This window comes from Fragaria vesca, linkage group LG7 (genome assembly GCF_000184155.1).
Source record: "Fragaria vesca subsp. vesca linkage group LG7, FraVesHawaii_1.0, whole genome shotgun sequence".
NCBI classification, from domain to species: domain Eukaryota; kingdom Viridiplantae; phylum Streptophyta; class Magnoliopsida; order Rosales; family Rosaceae; genus Fragaria; species Fragaria vesca.
The window spans coordinates 16,311,406-16,329,137 of NC_020497.1; the positions used below are offsets into that span (position 1 = coordinate 16,311,406).

General features: G+C 39.3%; 4 protein-coding genes and 1 pseudogene across 4 annotated transcripts; 3 read left to right on the top strand and 2 right to left on the bottom strand.

Annotated features, from left to right (window-relative positions):
• The first annotated feature begins 1,547 nt into the window (after nucleotides 1–1,547).
• LOC101303271 (aspartic proteinase PCS1-like) lies at nucleotides 1,548–3,866 on the top strand. The gene is made up of 2 exons (XM_004307435.1): nucleotides 1,548–3,249; nucleotides 3,356–3,866. Exon 1 carries the CDS (start codon nucleotides 1,714–1,716, stop codon nucleotides 3,004–3,006), a length of 1,293 nt encoding a protein of 430 aa, XP_004307483.1. The 5' UTR covers nucleotides 1,548–1,713; the 3' UTR covers nucleotides 3,007–3,249; nucleotides 3,356–3,866.
• A 713-nt stretch (nucleotides 3,867–4,579) lies between these two features.
• On the top strand, nucleotides 4,580–7,507 carry LOC101303555 (E3 ubiquitin-protein ligase SDIR1-like). Its single transcript, XM_004307436.1, has 9 exons — nucleotides 4,580–4,747; nucleotides 5,216–5,359; nucleotides 5,459–5,513; nucleotides 5,604–5,656; nucleotides 5,774–6,002; nucleotides 6,167–6,281; nucleotides 6,576–6,621; nucleotides 6,853–6,975; nucleotides 7,181–7,507. The coding sequence occupies exons 2-9, from the start codon at nucleotides 5,282–5,284 to the stop codon at nucleotides 7,307–7,309; spliced, it is 828 nt and encodes a 275-aa protein (XP_004307484.1). The 5' UTR covers nucleotides 4,580–4,747; nucleotides 5,216–5,281; the 3' UTR covers nucleotides 7,310–7,507.
• Nucleotides 7,508–7,647: 140 nt separating this feature from the next.
• LOC101303848 (UDP-glycosyltransferase 75C1-like) lies at nucleotides 7,648–9,321 on the top strand. The gene has a single exon (XM_004307437.1). The coding sequence runs from the start codon at nucleotides 7,810–7,812 to the stop codon at nucleotides 9,172–9,174; it is 1,365 nt and encodes a 454-aa protein (XP_004307485.1). The 5' UTR covers nucleotides 7,648–7,809; the 3' UTR covers nucleotides 9,175–9,321.
• Nucleotides 9,322–9,362: 41 nt separating this feature from the next.
• On the bottom strand, nucleotides 9,363–11,088 carry LOC101304130 (peptidyl-prolyl cis-trans isomerase FKBP20-1-like). Its single transcript, XM_004307438.1, has 6 exons — nucleotides 11,078–11,088; nucleotides 10,862–10,989; nucleotides 10,594–10,727; nucleotides 10,425–10,504; nucleotides 9,876–9,968; nucleotides 9,363–9,776 (listed from the first exon to the last, which is right to left on the bottom strand). Exons 2-6 carry the CDS (start codon nucleotides 10,968–10,970, stop codon nucleotides 9,629–9,631), a joined length of 564 nt encoding a protein of 187 aa, XP_004307486.1. The 5' UTR covers nucleotides 10,971–10,989; nucleotides 11,078–11,088; the 3' UTR covers nucleotides 9,363–9,628.
• A 2,862-nt stretch (nucleotides 11,089–13,950) lies between these two features.
• LOC101291389 lies at nucleotides 13,951–15,669 on the bottom strand (annotated as a pseudogene).
• Between the last annotated feature and the right edge of the window lie 2,063 nt (nucleotides 15,670–17,732).

Consider the following 17,732-nt stretch of genomic DNA (forward strand, 5'->3'; position numbering starts at 1 on the left):
GATTAATTTTCATTTTTGCTAATTTTGTACTAAATTTTGTCTCCCCTTGCCATTTGTACCTTCCCAGATAAACACCTTTTCAAAGAGCATGTCGGGCATTCAGGAATCACACTGTTGATTAAGATCCTTAATAGTTGGGGATCGCTAATTAATCACAAGCTCATCATGATTCCTGGATTAGAGAGATTAATCAAGTAATTAGCAAATGAGGGTAAGCTAGCTTAAGAAATGCAAGGACTTCGAAGAAGATAGATGTAGAATCGAAAACGTGACGTAAAACTAATCAACAGATAATCGGAATGAAATCTATGCTTACGGTGTTGATTAGGGCGATAGATGGAGTCGAGTTGAGCTTAATTATTGAGGAAAGGATTCAAAGGAGGATAATGAAGCAGTTAAGCACAGTTTAATCGACTTAAATATGGATGTAGTTGCAAGAGAATGATAAAACAACAAAGGATATGAGCTAAAAATGCTTATGTCGGTACCAAGCAGTCGGTGCATGAAGACACATCTGCACAAAGTTAGGGCACAGTCCCAGAATTATTCGTTAAATTTTGCACTTTATATGATGAAATAGAATGATAGACAATGAAAAAGAATTTTGTAAACAGATCGAGTTCATGCTGGAATATATGAACAGTGAGAACACGAGAGATGAAGGAGAAGCTTTTGTTGTTGGTTAAAGACTTGGAGTGATAACGATGATAAAGAACGTGTTTGCTTCACTACGAATAATTGATATGTAATTCTTTTATTTACGTTGTTAAATTAATATTATTTACGTAATAATTAACTTATCTTTGATTGAGTTGGGAACTAGGCTAGAACAAGAAGGAAAACGTCAATATTGTAGATAAATTGTTGAGAGTTTGGTGTATTGTATGGAGCTGTATCGATCGAATATATACAATTATAAAAAAAATTAAGGAAAATACAATTGAATAAATGAATTTCGGTCTTAATGATCGAAATAAGATATGCTTCATATCACTTCATTCCTTAATCGCACCATATTTACCTTCTTCTTAAGGCACCGTTAGAATTGTTTATCTTTTGATCATGCAATTTTGTCATCAATGCCTTCAAACTCGATTAATCTTGGTAATAACATTACGACAAAAAATTATCGTTGTTTCCTTCCTCAATTATATATCAGCAATTATAAGAAATTATCGTTATTTTCTTCATTAATTATATATCGATAATTATGAGAAATCGCCGTTAATCCATTGAGATATCGCTAATAAAGACCTAAAGTATTCTTATTTATCAGCTAAAATTTCAAAAGACCAATTCTACCAAAATCAGGTGAGTGATCGAGGTGACTATCATGGCCAAAAAAATTGGTAAAAACATATACGCAAGCAAAGGATCGACCTCAAAGACAGAATCAAGTAATTAAAACAAAGAGAGACTCAAACTTTAAGATTCGATTACCTTGATTTGCACCTAAACCATTTCTCAAACCAAACCCTGTCATCTTTCGCCTCCAGCTAGCCATCTCGTACTATATAAGAAACCATACAAAATATAAGCGTACCTTTCACCGCAACTCCCAACCCAACACCAACAACACAGTCCGAAAAAACCAGACCTACCTCTTTCTCAACTCTCAACAATTCAAATCCAGACTCAAACCAAACCAAACCCCGTCATATATTTGAATTTGAATCCCCAACTCTTTGCATCATTAACCATAAGTCCATAACCATGCCACCTCTTCTTCTTCATCTTCTTCTCCTCCATTTCTTCACTTACAACAGTCGACTCTGCTTCTCCTCTCCACAACCTAAAACCCTCATTCTACCTCTCAAAACCCAAACACTCCCAAAACCCTCAAACAAGCTCTCATTCCACCACAACGTCACCCTAACCATCTCCCTCACAGTCGGGTTGCCCCCACAGAACGTCACCATGGTCCTCGACACAGGCAGTGAACTCTCCTGGCTCCATTGTAAGAAAACCCCAATCCTCACCAACGTCTTCAACCCACTCGCCTCCAAATCCTACATCCCAGTCTCTTGCTCCACGCCCACATGCCGAACCCGGACCCGGGACCTATCCATACCCGTTTCCTGCGACCCGAAAAAGCTCTGCCACGCCACTCTCTCCTACGCCGACGCCTCCTCCCTAGAAGGCAACCTCGCCTCCGACACATTCTTCCTCGGGTCTTCGGGTCAACCCGGGACCGTGTTCGGGTGCATGGACTCCGGGTTCAGCTCCAACTCCGAAGAAGACGCCAAGACAACCGGGTTATTGGGCATGAACCGGGGCTCCTTATCCTTCATAACCCAAATGGGCTACCCGAAATTCTCGTACTGCATATCGGGACGTGACGCCTCCGGCGTCTTGCTCTTCGGCCAAGCCAGCTTCCCGTGGCTCGGGCCGTTAAACTACACGCCGTTAGTTCAAATGTCGAACCCTTTGCCATACTTCGACCGCGTGGCGTACACGGTCCAGCTCGAGGGGATCCGGGTCGGCGGGAAAGTACTATCTTTGCCGAAGTCAGTGTTCGTACCCGACCACACCGGGGCGGGTCAGACAATGGTGGACTCGGGCACCCAGTTCACGTTTCTTCTCGGGTCGGTTTACACCGCTTTGAGAAACGAGTTCGTTTTACAAACCAAACCGGGTCTGAAGCTCCTGGACGACCCGAACTTCGTTTTCCAAGGCGCGATGGACTTGTGTTTCCAAGTCCCGATGGACCGGCTGAACCGGCCGGTTCTGCCGGCTTTGCCAGCTGTCACGCTGATGTTTAGGGGAGCAGAGATGAGCGTAATGGGAGAGAGGCTGCTGTATCGGGTAGCGGGAATGGTGAGGGGGAGTAATCAGGTGTATTGCTTCACGTTTGGGAACTCTGACTTGCTGGGTATAGAGGCGTTTGTGATTGGTCACTATCATCAGCAGAATGTGTGGATGGAGTTTGATCTGGAGAAGTCTAGGGTGGGTGTGGCTCAGGTTAGGTGTGACCTCGCCAGTCAAAGACTTGGTTTGGGTCCCTAGCTAGTATAGGACTCCAGCTGCGACTATGTCTAACTACGATTTATAGTGTTCTTGAGTACTGAAACTATGACTCATTTTGGTTTATTACGCGTAACACAGTATACATAATGACATTCGATTTTGGCTGTGAATGGCGGTGGATCATTGTTTATGTTAGTGTGTGATCATGGATGGGATGTTGGGTAAATAACTAAATATCAGAGTTGGAGAGGAGCTTTCCAGTTGTTCTTTGTCACTATATTGGTAAGTTTTTGAAGCTTTATGTTTGGTACCGGAAGATTCTTCTGAATCTCTGTGGGTTGGTGGGGGTGAAGAGACTGAAATTATTTTTATTTTTATTGTGGAGCAGGTGGGGTTTGGGGTACAATGATGAAGAAGCAGCATTGATCTGGGGCCGTTGCTATGGATTTCTAGAGCTCGATGAAGGGTGCAGAAAAGGTTGGGGGTGATGGAGAGAGGTGCAAATGCAGTTCACTGGGTTTTTGGTGGCTATGTCGGATCAGTGGTCTGGTTCAGAGAGAATATAAGTTTTGAGAGCCGCAATGGCGCAATCATTATGTAGTATGCAGTAGAAAGCATATGCCTCGTGCTTATTCAAAAGAACTAGCTTGCGGCTTTGTGAAGGATCCTTTATTCTGATACATCAATGTAAATTTCTAGTCCTCCAATAATACGCAAAATTTTCTTCAAATCGCAAGATAAATATATTCCATAGAAGCCACAAGAAAATATTTGTTTTCTTTTTAATTGTTATATTAGTTAACGACTAAATAGTCATAAAGTTACGATCATAAACAAATGTATATGATAATTGATGAAAACAAGATTTTATTTTGATCATGTAAAAACTTAAATATTACAACTTCGTGAGTCGTACTCATAACTTTCTACTTATTAAGAGGAGATTATGCCGCTAAACTAATAATATTGAGCGATGAAAACGAGTTTTAGGTAACTTAAGTATCCAAAATGAGACTTGCATTTGAGTTTGATTGTAGTGCAATATATCCATACAAGATGAAAATTATTTACCAAGTTATATCATACATTATAATTGGGGTGATCAAATATATGACCTACCAGTATCAAAAAGAAGGTATGACCTATCCCTCATGTATCATATCCCTTCTAAGAAAAATGATGTATCAAAGTTATATGACTCGTGTCAAAATAGATGTATATAGATAATGTGATGTGCATCATTAAACATCAGTTTTATCTTTTGTTCAACTACAATGAACTAAACAATATTAGTGGATTTGCAATGCCAAAGAAAACAATTTGAGTATCATGCAAGATATATGAAAGAAATGTTTCTCGAAGCTTTAACATTGTTCATCATATGTCATCCACGAATTGAGAATCCGCCGTTTCATAAACTCATGATTTTAGGTTAGGTTTTCTATCTTTATGGAAGAAATGCATTAAGTTTTGAGAATAAGTTTTAGCTTGGTCTGAAAGTAGCAAATCATTTGCTGTAAGATTAGCTCAAGTGGTGAAGAATAACGACCAAGTTTGAAGCTTGAGAAATCAGGATAAGAAAACATAACACGGCGACCAATGAAACGGCGTCGTGACGCTCCTACTAATATTACGTGTCATACACAACACACAGCCTTTGAAGCTCAAACGCGACCGAGTCGAATCACATCTCTGCTCACTCCCCACTCGCTCAATTTTCTTGCATATCAATTAGGAACGGCGTCGTTTCTCAGCCGATCCGAACCAGTCTTCGCTTCAGGTAATCACCCACCTCCCTCCCCATTTCTCGCTGCTCTCTCTGATCGCTCTAATTTTCTGTATCGACTCTTCCGCTGTTAATTTTCGAAATTGGTTTAGCTCGAGCGAATGTGATTTCGAAATTAGGGTTTTTACTTGATCCGATTCTGTATCCCAAATTGGGGGTTTTGTTCGTGGATGAAATTGGATCATGGTTAAGTATTGCCTGCTAATTGCTACCCCTAACAAAAATTTCGTTTATATCTTATCATTATTTGCAATTTAATTGCTCATGGGTGATTATAGCTGGAAATTTCATTAACATTTGGGCATTTGCAGATAAATGTCTGTTACTCTTGAGATTTGTTATTGCATATCCTCTAGGATTCTTTGTTCTAAGTTCTGCATTACGCTGTTTTTCAATTGGTTAGGTTCTTTTAGTTTAATCATAGTTTGGATACTGAAAATGTACCATGTTTGGCTTTTACAGTGAACCTGAAAGTCAGTAGCTTAATAGTTAGTACTTTTGGCAAAAGTTTTTTGAACTCAGGCAGTCATGAGTTTTGTTTTCCGGGGGACAAGAGGCGATATTGAGAGTGGATTTCCGGAATTCATACCAGAGCGGCGTGCAATGGTAAGTTTCTTGTGTTTCGGGAGTTTTTTATATTTGGTTTTCTAGCTAAGGTTACTGTGATTGGTTTCTGTTATTGATCATGGTTGTGTTTTATGTCAGCGTGTTCATACAGCACGCTCTGTCAATTCCAACTCGCTTGCTTTTCTCGTCACAGGTACGAATTTACTGGTTTACTTTTTTATCTTGTGATTTTGATTCTTTTGTTCTTTGCTAATTCCTGTTTATATCTTTGTCTTATTGCCAGTTCTTTTGCTATTTATGATACTGAACTCGCATCAAATGTCTCCTAATTTCCTGGTATCGGCTTTCTCCGAGTGTGTAAATAGTTATGTTAGCTTTATTGGTTAAGGTCGCAATTGTTTCGGTCTAATGTGTAAGGAATCTAATAATCCTTCTTTTGGATTTTGTACATAGCTGTGGCTAGTCCTTGGGGTCTTTTTGATGGCTACAACATTAAGGATGTATGCCACCTGTCAGCAGCTTCAAGCGCAAGCACAGGCTCATGCCGCAGCAGCCAGTGGCCTTCTTGGTCATACTGAATTGCGGTTGCATATGCCACCATCCATAGCACTAGCAACAAGAGGGCGCCTTCAAGGTCTCAGGCTTCAGCTTGCACTTCTTGACCGTGAATTTGATGATCTAGGTACGTCACTTATATCCCTTTGAAAAATCGTCCATATACTAAAATCAAGTATATAGCTGTTTTATATCATTCACCAACCTATCATATCTCTATCTATACGTGTCTTGTAAATTTTGGACTGCACCCTTTGCTTTACACTGAAACTTTCTCATGTGGAATACCAGATTATGAGACTTTGAGAGCTCTGGACTCTGACAATGTTCCATCAGCTTCTTCTATGAGCGAGGAAGAGATAAATGCTCTTCCTGTCCACAAATACAAAGTTGTGGGTCCTCAAAAGTAAGTTCTTTAATTTTGATCTTATCTTGGCTGTTGCAACAGCGTTTTTGCTTGAACATATTATGGTTCAAATGCACTTATTGTGTATATAATGAAATTCATATCACTTTTACATGTGTAAAAGGCCAGCTTTCTTATAATAAGACTAAAGGAGAAGAAATATTACTGCATTATTCGCATACAAATGGACGTTATGGACCACTATTATGGGGCAAATGGAAACTTACTCGAATCATGGTTATTTAGCCTTTAGGTTCGAATACACTGATTTTTATGGTTTTCTTTTATGTACAGTGGTGCCTCATCGACACAACAGGCTTCAGCCTCAGTACCTGCTGAGGTATTATCCCTTTGTCCTTTGTTTCCCCTTGTTAGAAATAATTTCTATATTTCAGTCAGGCTTCACAATGAATGATGTTAACTGACTATTTCTCTCATAACAAAAGAAAAGCATATTCACTAAGAAGTTCCAAATAGTAGTATCTGTAAAACTCTGTGATGTTTGAACATATTGTGTTTCGAACAACTAAATTGAAACTGATTATTATTTGATTTTCCCACTCTTTGGCAGAAGAAGCAAGAAACAGCTGATGGTGGGAGCACCAAAGCCATTGAAGATGAACTGACCTGTAGTGTCTGCTTGGAGCAAGTTAACGCGGGGGAACTCATCCGCAGCCTTCCCTGCTTGCATCAGGTTCGTTTTTTTTTTCTGCTTTCTTTTCTTTTCTTTTCATTGACTCATTTTAAGCCTTTTTACATACAAGTTTAGTCATATGATATGCAAGGAGTTCTTAACTGACTTTTTGTTAGCATAGAAGGAACTTATCTGGAATTAGTGTTCTGATTAGCAAAGATATTGTACACTAACTATTCTTCTTTTCATTTTTCCGTTGTTTCAGTTTCATGCTAGTTGCATTGACCCTTGGCTAAAGCAACAGGGCACTTGCCCAGTGTGTAAATATAGAGCAGGATCTGGGTGGCAGGAAAACGGACAAGGTGCAGCAATGGATGCTTCTTACATGGTTTGATTGTGACAATGTAACTAGTAGATTACCTTACTGCTTGATTAGGTGTAAGAACGAAGTCGAAAGGTTGTTGCCCAGGTTGGTGTAATTGATATAGGTATATTGTGGTCGCACAGTATTATGTCATCAACATAACAAGCTTGTATATTTGAATTCTTGAAATTCAGATTTTATAGCATAATCTGATCGATCTTAAAGTTAGACAGAAGCTTGTTGACTCCACGTGTGCATTGATGCATCATTAAGAGAGAGCACATATAGTTGCTTACAATCAGGAATTATTAGCACTATTTTAGTCAAGAAATCCTTTGTTTTTCTATAATCTGTTGAAAATTCAACTTCGTGTAGCAAATTCATTCTTATCTATGCACTATGTAGTGTAGGTCCATTTTACCCAAAAGTCCAGAATGATGGCTATCTTCAGCTTTGAACACCCTCTCCATTATTTGCAACTTCAAGTTTCAATCGATAGTTAATTGCAGAGTAACCAAATAGAGATTTTCATGGAGAGTAGGAACCACCACTTCCTTGTCATCTCCTGCGCAGCACAAGGCCATCTGAACCCTAGTCTCCAACTAGCTAAGCGGCTTATAGACATTGGAAGCTCACATGTCACCTTTGTCACCAACATCCATGGCCTCACTCAAATCAAATCCTTACCTTCTCTAGAAGGCTTATCATTTGCTTCCTTCTCCGATGGCTTTGACGACGGAGTCCACCCTGCCAATGACCCGGAGCACATCATGTCAGAGCTGAAGCGGGCAGGATCAGAATCACTCACTGCTTTGATTGAGAAGATCTCCACATCCGATGAGCATGGCCCTATCACCTTTCTAATCTACACCGTCCTCCTCCCTTGGGCTGCTGAAGTTGCCAGTAGTTTTGGTATAGCTTCTGCCTTCCTTTGCATAACATCTGCCACTTCCTTTGCAATTTGCGGCCATTACTTCAAAGATTACTATAAGAGTCAGAGTAGCCTTCCATTTCCAAGTTGCATAACAATAGATGGTTTGCCACCTTTTGCTTCTGATGAGCTACCTTCCTATCTCCTACCCACCAGTCCACATGTTTCGATCCTCCCTACCTTTCAAGAACACTACCAAATCTGGGAAAAGAGCCCCAACTCATGTGTGCTGGTTAACACCTTTGATGGGTTAGAAGAGGCAGCAATTAGAGATATGAGAGCTCATATGAATCTGATTACAGTTGGTCCCTTGATTCGATCTGCCGAAGTTTGTTGTGACTTGTTTGACAAGTCTGGGGACGATTACCTTCAGTGGCTGGACACAAAAGCAGATTCTTCTGTGGTTTATGTATCGTTTGGGAGCATGGTGGTGTTGAGGAGTGGTCAGATGGAAGAGATGCTACATGGTTTGGTTGACAGTGGACTCCCAGTCCTATGGGTCATTCGCAAGTCAGGAAATGAAGGAGATCAAGAAACTGAAAATCTGATAAACAATACACTAAAGAAGGAACAAGGGTTAATAGTGCCATGGTGTTCACAAGTAGAGGTGCTGAGCCACAAGTCAGTTGGGTGTTGTGTGTCGCATTGTGGGTGGAACTCTACTATAGAAAGCTTGGCCGCTGGTGTTCCGGTTGTCGGGTGCCCTCATTTTGCAGACCAGACTACAAATGCCAAGCTGGTTGAGGAGCTGTGGGGGAGTGGAGTTAGAGCCAGAGCGAATGAAGAGGGAGTGATCGAGCGTGCAGAGATTAAGAGGTGTTTGGAAGTGGTGATGGGGGATGGAGTGAGAGGGGAGGAGATGAGAAGGAATGCTCAGAAATGGAAAAGTTTGGCTATGAAGGCTGTGAATGAAAGTGGTTCTTCGGATGATAATCTCAGGAACTTCGTCAGAAGTTTGGCCTGAAATGGATTGTTGATACATCCAACCATAGATGCTTGATTTCATCAAAGGTCTAATCCTGTAAAAGTACTTCCAGTGTTGTCTGTACTACGTTTAATTTATCACTTCTTGACCACTTAAATAAACCTGATTCTGATCCAGCATTGCAGCATCACAAATTCACATGTTAATCAAGTAATAGCACACAAAATCAAGGTAATTGAGAATCACAAAAGCCTCAAAAGTAGCTTCAAACAGAGAGATTTAGAAGAAAAGCCTAACTTGATTTAAATAGACAACCAAAACAATCCGGATCGGAAATTTGCTTAAAACGAGTTATCATGACATTCAAAATCATAGAGCACTCATACTATGTTATCGCATAAACGCTACCTTACTGTCTAACTAATGAGTACACTAACTCATTTATTCCATCTATTCGATTATTAAGGTTCATACTAATCATATGCTCAAGACCCTATTTTCCTTTGCCTTTTCCCTTTCCTCCTTTCTTAGCATCTAACTTAGCTTGAATACGGGCAGCAGCAGCAGCTTTGGCATCTTCTCTCTTCTTCTTCTCTTCTTCTTTGGTTGCAGCAGCAAGCTCTCTCTGCTTCTTCAGTTCTCTGTGAGTTCCAATAAGTAACATAAGCCATCATACTTCTTATAAATTGGGTAAATCACAATGGACCCAGTTAAAGTAGTAAATAAACAAAAAATCTTACTCTAGCCTAGTCCTTTCCTCTGAAGCACTACCCAGACTCAAACCCTTCCGTGGGTTGCAGGCAACTAACTCCACCTCAAATATAAGGGTTGCACTGCAGGACATATAATATGTATTAGTTTGAAGGAAATTATAGAGACACCGTAACAAGCAACGAATATTATTTGACAAAGTGGTATGAGCATTTCGATACAATCATAAATCAACGGGCTTATACATAAATTGGCATGGTTTCAGCAAGAAGGCCAATCCTATAGGAAGCCTTACCACTTCAACATGCTTCTGGATATTCTAATCTATCTACCAAATACATTTACTTATAGTGGGGTGACGACCACCACCAATGACATGCAATCGTATTTCATATTTCCACTAATTGAACAATAAGCATCCACAGTCCCTGTTCAGTAATCAGTAGTTTCATATAGAGCTATTGTTGCAAGCAACATTATTTTCAAATCAGCATAATATGTTCTTAAGTTCGCAAGGAAACCAACACTTCAACTTAAATGAGCAATATCAATAAAGAAATCGAAGAAAAAGACATTACTCTGGTGGAATATCTGGTGGAGACCCTGCACTTCCATAAGCATATTCGGGCTTGCAAGTGATCTTAGCAATCTCGCCAACCTAATGCAACCACCAGAAGAAAAAAAAAAATTAAACATGAAGCTCTTAAAATTACAAAATGTCCTAAAAACAAAAGTGCACGTCTTGACCTTCATGGTTCTCAGTGCAACATCCCATGCCTTGATTACACTGCCCTTCCCAATCTCAAACGAGAAAATCGTATTGTCCTCATGTGTCGTATCAAACACCTCCCCAGTCTCCTCAAGAACACCCTCATAATGAACTGCCAAACACAAAGTATACAATCACAATTCACAAACTGAACACAAGCTCCCCGACTATTTTCCGATCAACTACAAAATGTTGCCACTAGAACACTAAAATTTCGAACACCAGAACACTACACTCTCTACCTACCATCAACTAGAGGAAGATCCAGCGTCGGACCAGTTGCATCCGGTTTAGCATGCCTCACGACCTTCTTGAGCACACCTCCATCTCCAGTCAAATCAATTGCATCACTCATACTTGCAATCTTCAATTGTCTGTTCATAACACCAAAAAGAACCAAACTTTAAGCCTTCACACAGTAACATGAACTAAATAAGCCCCAATATGAAAAAAAGAACCAACCTTTAAGCCTCAACACACTAACATAAACAATAAATAAGCCCCAAAATTAATCAAAGGCCACCACACCAGTCACCTAGCAGTAGTAAATCATCAAAACTAACTACCCTAAAATCTAACACTCAAATTCAGTGAGTAAATTTACATAACCATCAATAAAGGAGCTATCTTTGTGATTCTGAAGCAAATCAAAATTAGGGTTTTAAGTAGAGTAGACCAATTTGATGCCAAATAGAGAAAAAGAGAAACAAGTAGAGAGTGGTTGAAGAGTGAAAAGAGAGTTGGAGTTGGACTGACCTGGTTCGAGGAGATGGATGAGAATCCGAAACTTCGGGGCGGGGAAGCGGGTTGTCGGGTCGAAATAGGGACGATGATAAATCGGGTGGTGTTGCTGTGAGCTGTGGTGGCCATGGGCGTCTGATGAAGTTCGTGAAGAAGGCACAAGAAACGTAATCGTTTTATATTCCGATGCTTTGATGATATCCCACGCGCTCGTAAGCGCGTGATTTGATACTACAATACTCGATTATTATTATTATTATTATTATTTATTTTTTTTAAACGGGTGATATTTTTCATGCTCGATATTTTAGACCTTATCACTTGGCGTGACATATGATATGGGTGAGTGAAAAAGTTCATATTTACATCTCACAAGTATATTTAGCTCGACGATGTGTTATCTTGTTGAATATTTTAGGTGTATGCTTTACATCAAGAACTTTAATTGGTAGTGCACAAGATCAAATTTGTCATGTCGTTAAAAACAAGTTAGTTTCTTATAAAATAAATTGACAACTGTTTATGATAAATAAATGATATTGCACACTCATTTTTTTCTCTTCAAGTAATCTAAAATTTTACAAATACTTATTAGTATTGTTGATGAGATTGTCCGGTGTGATCTTATGATGAGACTGTCATTTGATATATAGAATTCAACCACTGTATGAGTAAAGTTTTTTTTATCATTCACTTCTTTTATATAGCTTCAGGTTTGCTACTCTCAAATGAAACCTTAATATCCTCCAATATCTAATTTCGTGTTTTGTAAATACATTTTGAAAGCATTAGTTGACAAAGTTCTAGTTTGTCTCTCAAATCATCCAACTCTTTACATTAGGCTATAAAGCGGTCAAAGACATGCAAATACGATGAAAATGTTCATTTGCACCTAGGATTTTCAATTTTGTTCACGGTAATGTCTGTGCAATTGTAGTAGGCAATTCTCAAGTGTCTGCAATTGTTAGAATCAAAAGTTGTGACTTGGGAAGGGGAACCAAAGGCACACAAATGGGATGAGAAGACCCCAAGTTCTTCACACTTCATAAGTTTCGTAGCAGCTAGTTAGCGCGTGGTCGATAAATCCGATGCGGTGACTCATGCCAGAATATCCAAGGTCCGGCGAAATAGACATCCAGGTCCTCTCTGAAATGCAGCACTTTCCGAAAATCAGTGTGCCATACGTTTTCATTTGGGGCATAATTATGACGTTTTCATTTGTGGCATAATTCTCAATGTTTTGACCTTCATACAACGTTCGAATAGCAACATTATATACCTGGCCTTGCCTTGATTACTCTCAATTAGCAGACTGGATAGCCAACCAGAAAAGTACGTGAAAAGCTAATTGTGGTTTTTGATTTAGACTATCTCCCATTTGGATTTAACAATCTAGTTTTGGATTTTGATGCATGCGATTTCATAATAATCAAGTTATATTAGAACATGAACATTAAGTTCTCTAGCCGATTACATGTTGCAGCTGATTACCACACAAGATGGATCGATTGATTCGCTAATTCAATGAAATACTATTTGATTGACCCAAAAAATGTAAGACTATTTGACATTACTCTAATATTGTGTTCTAAGATAATTTCTTTTACGTAGTTGTGGTTGAAGCCATTCAAAAGTGGGAAACCCAATTGTTGTTCTGATGTTTCACTTACAATTTCTTTTTAGTTGACATTACTCTAATGTGTAGAACCATTGGTAATGATTCTATTGTATAGCAATCTTATAATGTTATCCACTGCTTGAAGAATGGAACTTAACATTGTGTCATGAGGGGAAGATAGTTGGATGGTCTTCAAAACGTTGGAAAAACATCGTGAACATCATGGTTGGAGAACCATGTGAAATGGTTGCAAGCAACTCTCGATTATGTATATGAACAGTGTTAAGCTTACCTCTAAAACAACAGAGTTATTCAAATGCTATAGGGGTGATGCTACCGTCAAGGTAGAAGAAAATATGTGTATAGGGCCTATGTGGTCATTATGATGATTGATTATGTATGGTTTATTTGACATTAAAAGGTCAATCAGATTTAATAGGTTCAATCTCCTTGAAGTAAAAATAAATAAAGTTAATATCTTCCAGTATCTCATTTTATTTTCGTTCTACCTACATCCAATCTATGCATGTTGATGTCTTTTTTCTCTTGTTCTATTTTGTCTCGAACAAGGTTTGGTGTGTCTGGATATATAGCTACTAAAGACACACAAATGGTATGATCAAGGTCATTTAATTAGCAGTTTAGCACACCATAAGTCCTTCACACTTTGTATGTAGTAACTTGGTAGTGGGTTGCTTAATCAACTATCAGTAGATTAGTGTAATTATTAGTTATTTTCTATTTGGATAATATTAATGTTTCCATAGTTGTTTAATGTTAGTAAGTTGAACTAATAAAATTGTAAGCTTAAGGTAGCAATAACGGCACACTAAATTCAAACTATAAGATTTTATTGCAGTATATAATAAGAGGATGTGGCTAGCGACTTGAAAATTAAAACATATGTTGTGCTTTAGTCTAGACAGAGACATATAGCAGTAGAATTGTTCTTAACATTCAAGAACATACCAGCCATCTAGTCAATATTTTCATAAAGTTTAGGATGTAAGCGTGGGGTGAGAAGGACCTCCAGTGGGGTGGTCTTCATGTTTGCTATTCCCGAACGAGCCCATATCACCTGGTTCGTCAGATGGAGGTGTAATATCAAACGCATATAGCAAATGAGCTAGAGTAAGTTGAGTAACTTGTAGTGCGAGAGAAATTCCTGGACAAATTCGTCTACCGCTTCCAAATGGTGTCAATTCAAAACTCTGTCCCCTAACATCAACATGCTTGTGAGTTGTAAGAAACCTTTCTGGTTGAAATAGACAAGGGTCGACCCAGACATTTGGATCACGGTGCATCTTTGAAAGATTGATGAGAAGACGTGTGCCTGATCTTACATGATAGTCACCTATTGTGCAGTCTTCTCTGGATTCATGTGGCACTGAGAGAGGTCCAGCAGGTTATAGCCGCAAGGTTTCCTTGACAATGGCTTGGAGATAGACTAGGTTCTTCACTTCACATCTGATTCATTAACTTGCCTTTCCCTACCAACATGGTTGTCTAACTCAAATTGAACCTTCTTCAGGACCTCAGGATTGTTGAGTAACAAAGAAAGAGCCCAGGTTAATGTCACTGTTGTGGTATCTGTCCCCCCTAGAAGAACCGCCTACAAATGTCGACACATACAATACATGATTTTTAAAGCTTTGATAATTGCACATAGAATAAATCTCTAAGGTGCATGTTTTATATCGCAGAAAGCTCTTTTAGTTTTTACTAAGAAATATGAGAATGAGCTTCTAGTACTGTTTGTAATATATATGAGAGAATCTAAAGAAAGTTGAAGTTTATCATATTGTTAAATCGGAAGGAAAATGTCAGTGATCAGAGTACATACCAGGCATGTAGCTTTGAAAATTGTATCAACAGTAATTGAACCAGCAATCTCTTCTATACAATCATCATCAAGGGCAGAAAGCATCATATCCATGAAATCATTCTCACCATTTACATGCTGCATAGAATTAGTTCTTCTCTTGTGCTTATGCTCTTCTAACCATTTTTGAAGCGCACCATCGAGTTCTTTAGTTGTCTTCTTCATGGCTTTCACATAACCTCCCAAGTCCAACCACCTAAGATATGGAACTGCATCTGAGATTACAAATTCACCACCCAATCTAGAAAATTCCCTCAACGCCTTTCGAAACCTCTCGTTCTCTTCATTCTCCTGTGCCGAGTTATCCACGAAAAATCTCTTTCCAACAACCATCCTGAACATGACATTTAAAGTCAAGTCCCCAAACCACGTCTTCATTTCCACCTGCACTTTATTAGGTACTCCTTTGTTCTTCTTCCACATATCAAATATATGTTTCGTAGACACATTCATCTCCGATTCTCGGACGTGCTTGAGCAACTCCAGCTTGTGGTTAGAGAGGATGTGCAGCGTGGCCATCTTTCGCACCTGGCGCCAGTAAGGTCCGTAAGGGCTAAAACCAAACATGGCATAGTCGTACCCTAAAATCTCAGCACATAAAGATTTTGGGCGGTTGGCAAAAGCTTTATCGTTAGTGGTGAGACACTCCTTAGCTACCTCCCAACTGCTTACAATGAGAGCTCGGTGCACACCAAGCTTGATAGTGAACAGCGGTCCGAACTTGTCAGCCATGTTTGCTAGAATTATGTGGGGAGGTTGAGGCCCTCCTAAGAGGTGAAGGTGCCCGAGTATTGGCCATGCACCGGGGGCTTCCGGGGGTCCTCTATTCCCAGTTATGTTTGTCTGCATGTATTTATATATCCATAGGAAAGAGAAAAGAAAAAGGATAGATGCAATGATGGTAGTTAGATCACAAATGGAAGATGGAACCAGAATCTCCATGGAATAGAAACCTAAAAGTATACCAAGATTAAAGATCCGGCAAGGACTTATAAGCGTCGAGATGTCTCGACATCTAATTTGATTTGTAGAGATGAGAGTGAAATATGAATTAAAAAGATATGCGAGAAATTTTCAGAAATAACCATATTTTGGTTACAAAATTGATTTTTGACCTTAAACATCGACGTACTAGCTAGATATAAAAATTCCTTGGCTCTATTGGTTTTGGTTTTGTCGAAACCCTAATAAGTTCTTGTAGTATAAAGTATGAACTGGTGTTGCGCATAAATTAATCATCCAATACACTTTTACGTAGCTAGAGGAAGCACTGAAAGAAGATCCAAGATGTTGAGTGATCAAATCCTGCAAATGCTGAAGTTCAACAACCAAACCTTGCTGCAACCTTTTAGTTCCTTAACCCTAATGCATGTGCTTCTACTTCTCATTTTCCTTATTCTCCTATACAAATCTGTCATCACTAGTCGTCTAGTCCTAGCTAGTATGAAAAACTCACCACCTTCTCCACCAAAGCGCTTCCTATCATTGGAAACCTTCACCAACTAGGCACCTACCCTTATCGCTCACTCGAAGCCCTAGCTAAGCGCTTCAGCCCTGATCTCATGCGCGCTCCTCTACTTCGGAAGCGTGCCCGTTCTTGTGGTCTCGTCCCCTGAGACTGCCCGCGAGTCCTGCATACCAATGGCCTCGTCTTCTCCAGCCGGCCCTAGTTGATTGTGTTCAAGAAGCTCCTCTACGATCACAAAGACGTCTCGTCCGCACCCTACGGCGACTACCGGTAGTGGAGGATGATCTAGTTGGCATGAACTTACTTGAGATCGGTGATCAAGGAGACCTTTCGTTTATATCCTACCATTCCAGTGTTACCTCCCAGGATATTAACACGAGATGTGAAAATAAACGGTTACGACATTAAAGTCGACACACAAGCTATAAATATCTGGAAAATCAATAGAGATCCAAAATCATTCAGCAATTCAGAGAAGTTTGAGCCAGAAAGGTTTTTAAACAACTCTATCGACTTCAAGGGAAGTGACTTTCAATTGATTCCATTTGTATCTGGTAAGAGAATGCAATTCAATATGCCACAACTATTATTGAGATTGCTTTAGCGAACATTGTGCGCAAGTTCGATGGGGCATTGCCTGAAGGAGCAAGAGGACAATTTAGACAAGATTGAAACAACTGGTTTAAACTTGCGCAGGAAAAATCCGCTTACAGCTATTGCCATTCCATATATATACTCGATCAGATCAGTAGCTGAAAGATTATGGTACCTAGATGATTCAATATATGTATGGCATTCATTGAATCCTTGTATTTTCTTCATTCCTGTATGCTGCATTTTTCATTTCATTTCCTTGTGACCAGCATTTTCCATGTTCGAATAAATATTTATATTAGTTCTTCCATATTTGGAGTCGCAGGCTTGTACATCAAGGCACATATGCAAGTCTTCACTTTTCATGGCCATGATGTCAATAATGAACTACGATTTATCAATGGGCCGCTGCCAAGCAGCGCATGTCTTAGTGTTTGGGATAGACTGGTAAGGTTGCCCATTCAGAACCCATTCAATTTGTTTCATCTTGCATTATATTTAGGGGAATGAAATTTGCATTCCCTATTTTATAATCCACATTCCCATTTTATAGTTAAATATTTCACAAAAAGATAAAATACGTGTGAGTAAAAACAAAATTATAGTTACTAAAAGAGGAAAGTGGGAGTGTGAATTGTAAAATATGGGAGTGGAAATTTCAATCCCCTATATTTATGCAGTAATTTTTTTGATTAATTCTATTTGATAAACCCATTCAAAAAGAAAAAACTTATAAACCCTAAACTCTAGCAGCTAAGTGACGCAGTTAATGCCAACAATGTGTGATACAATTTAGGGCATGGCTGCATCACTG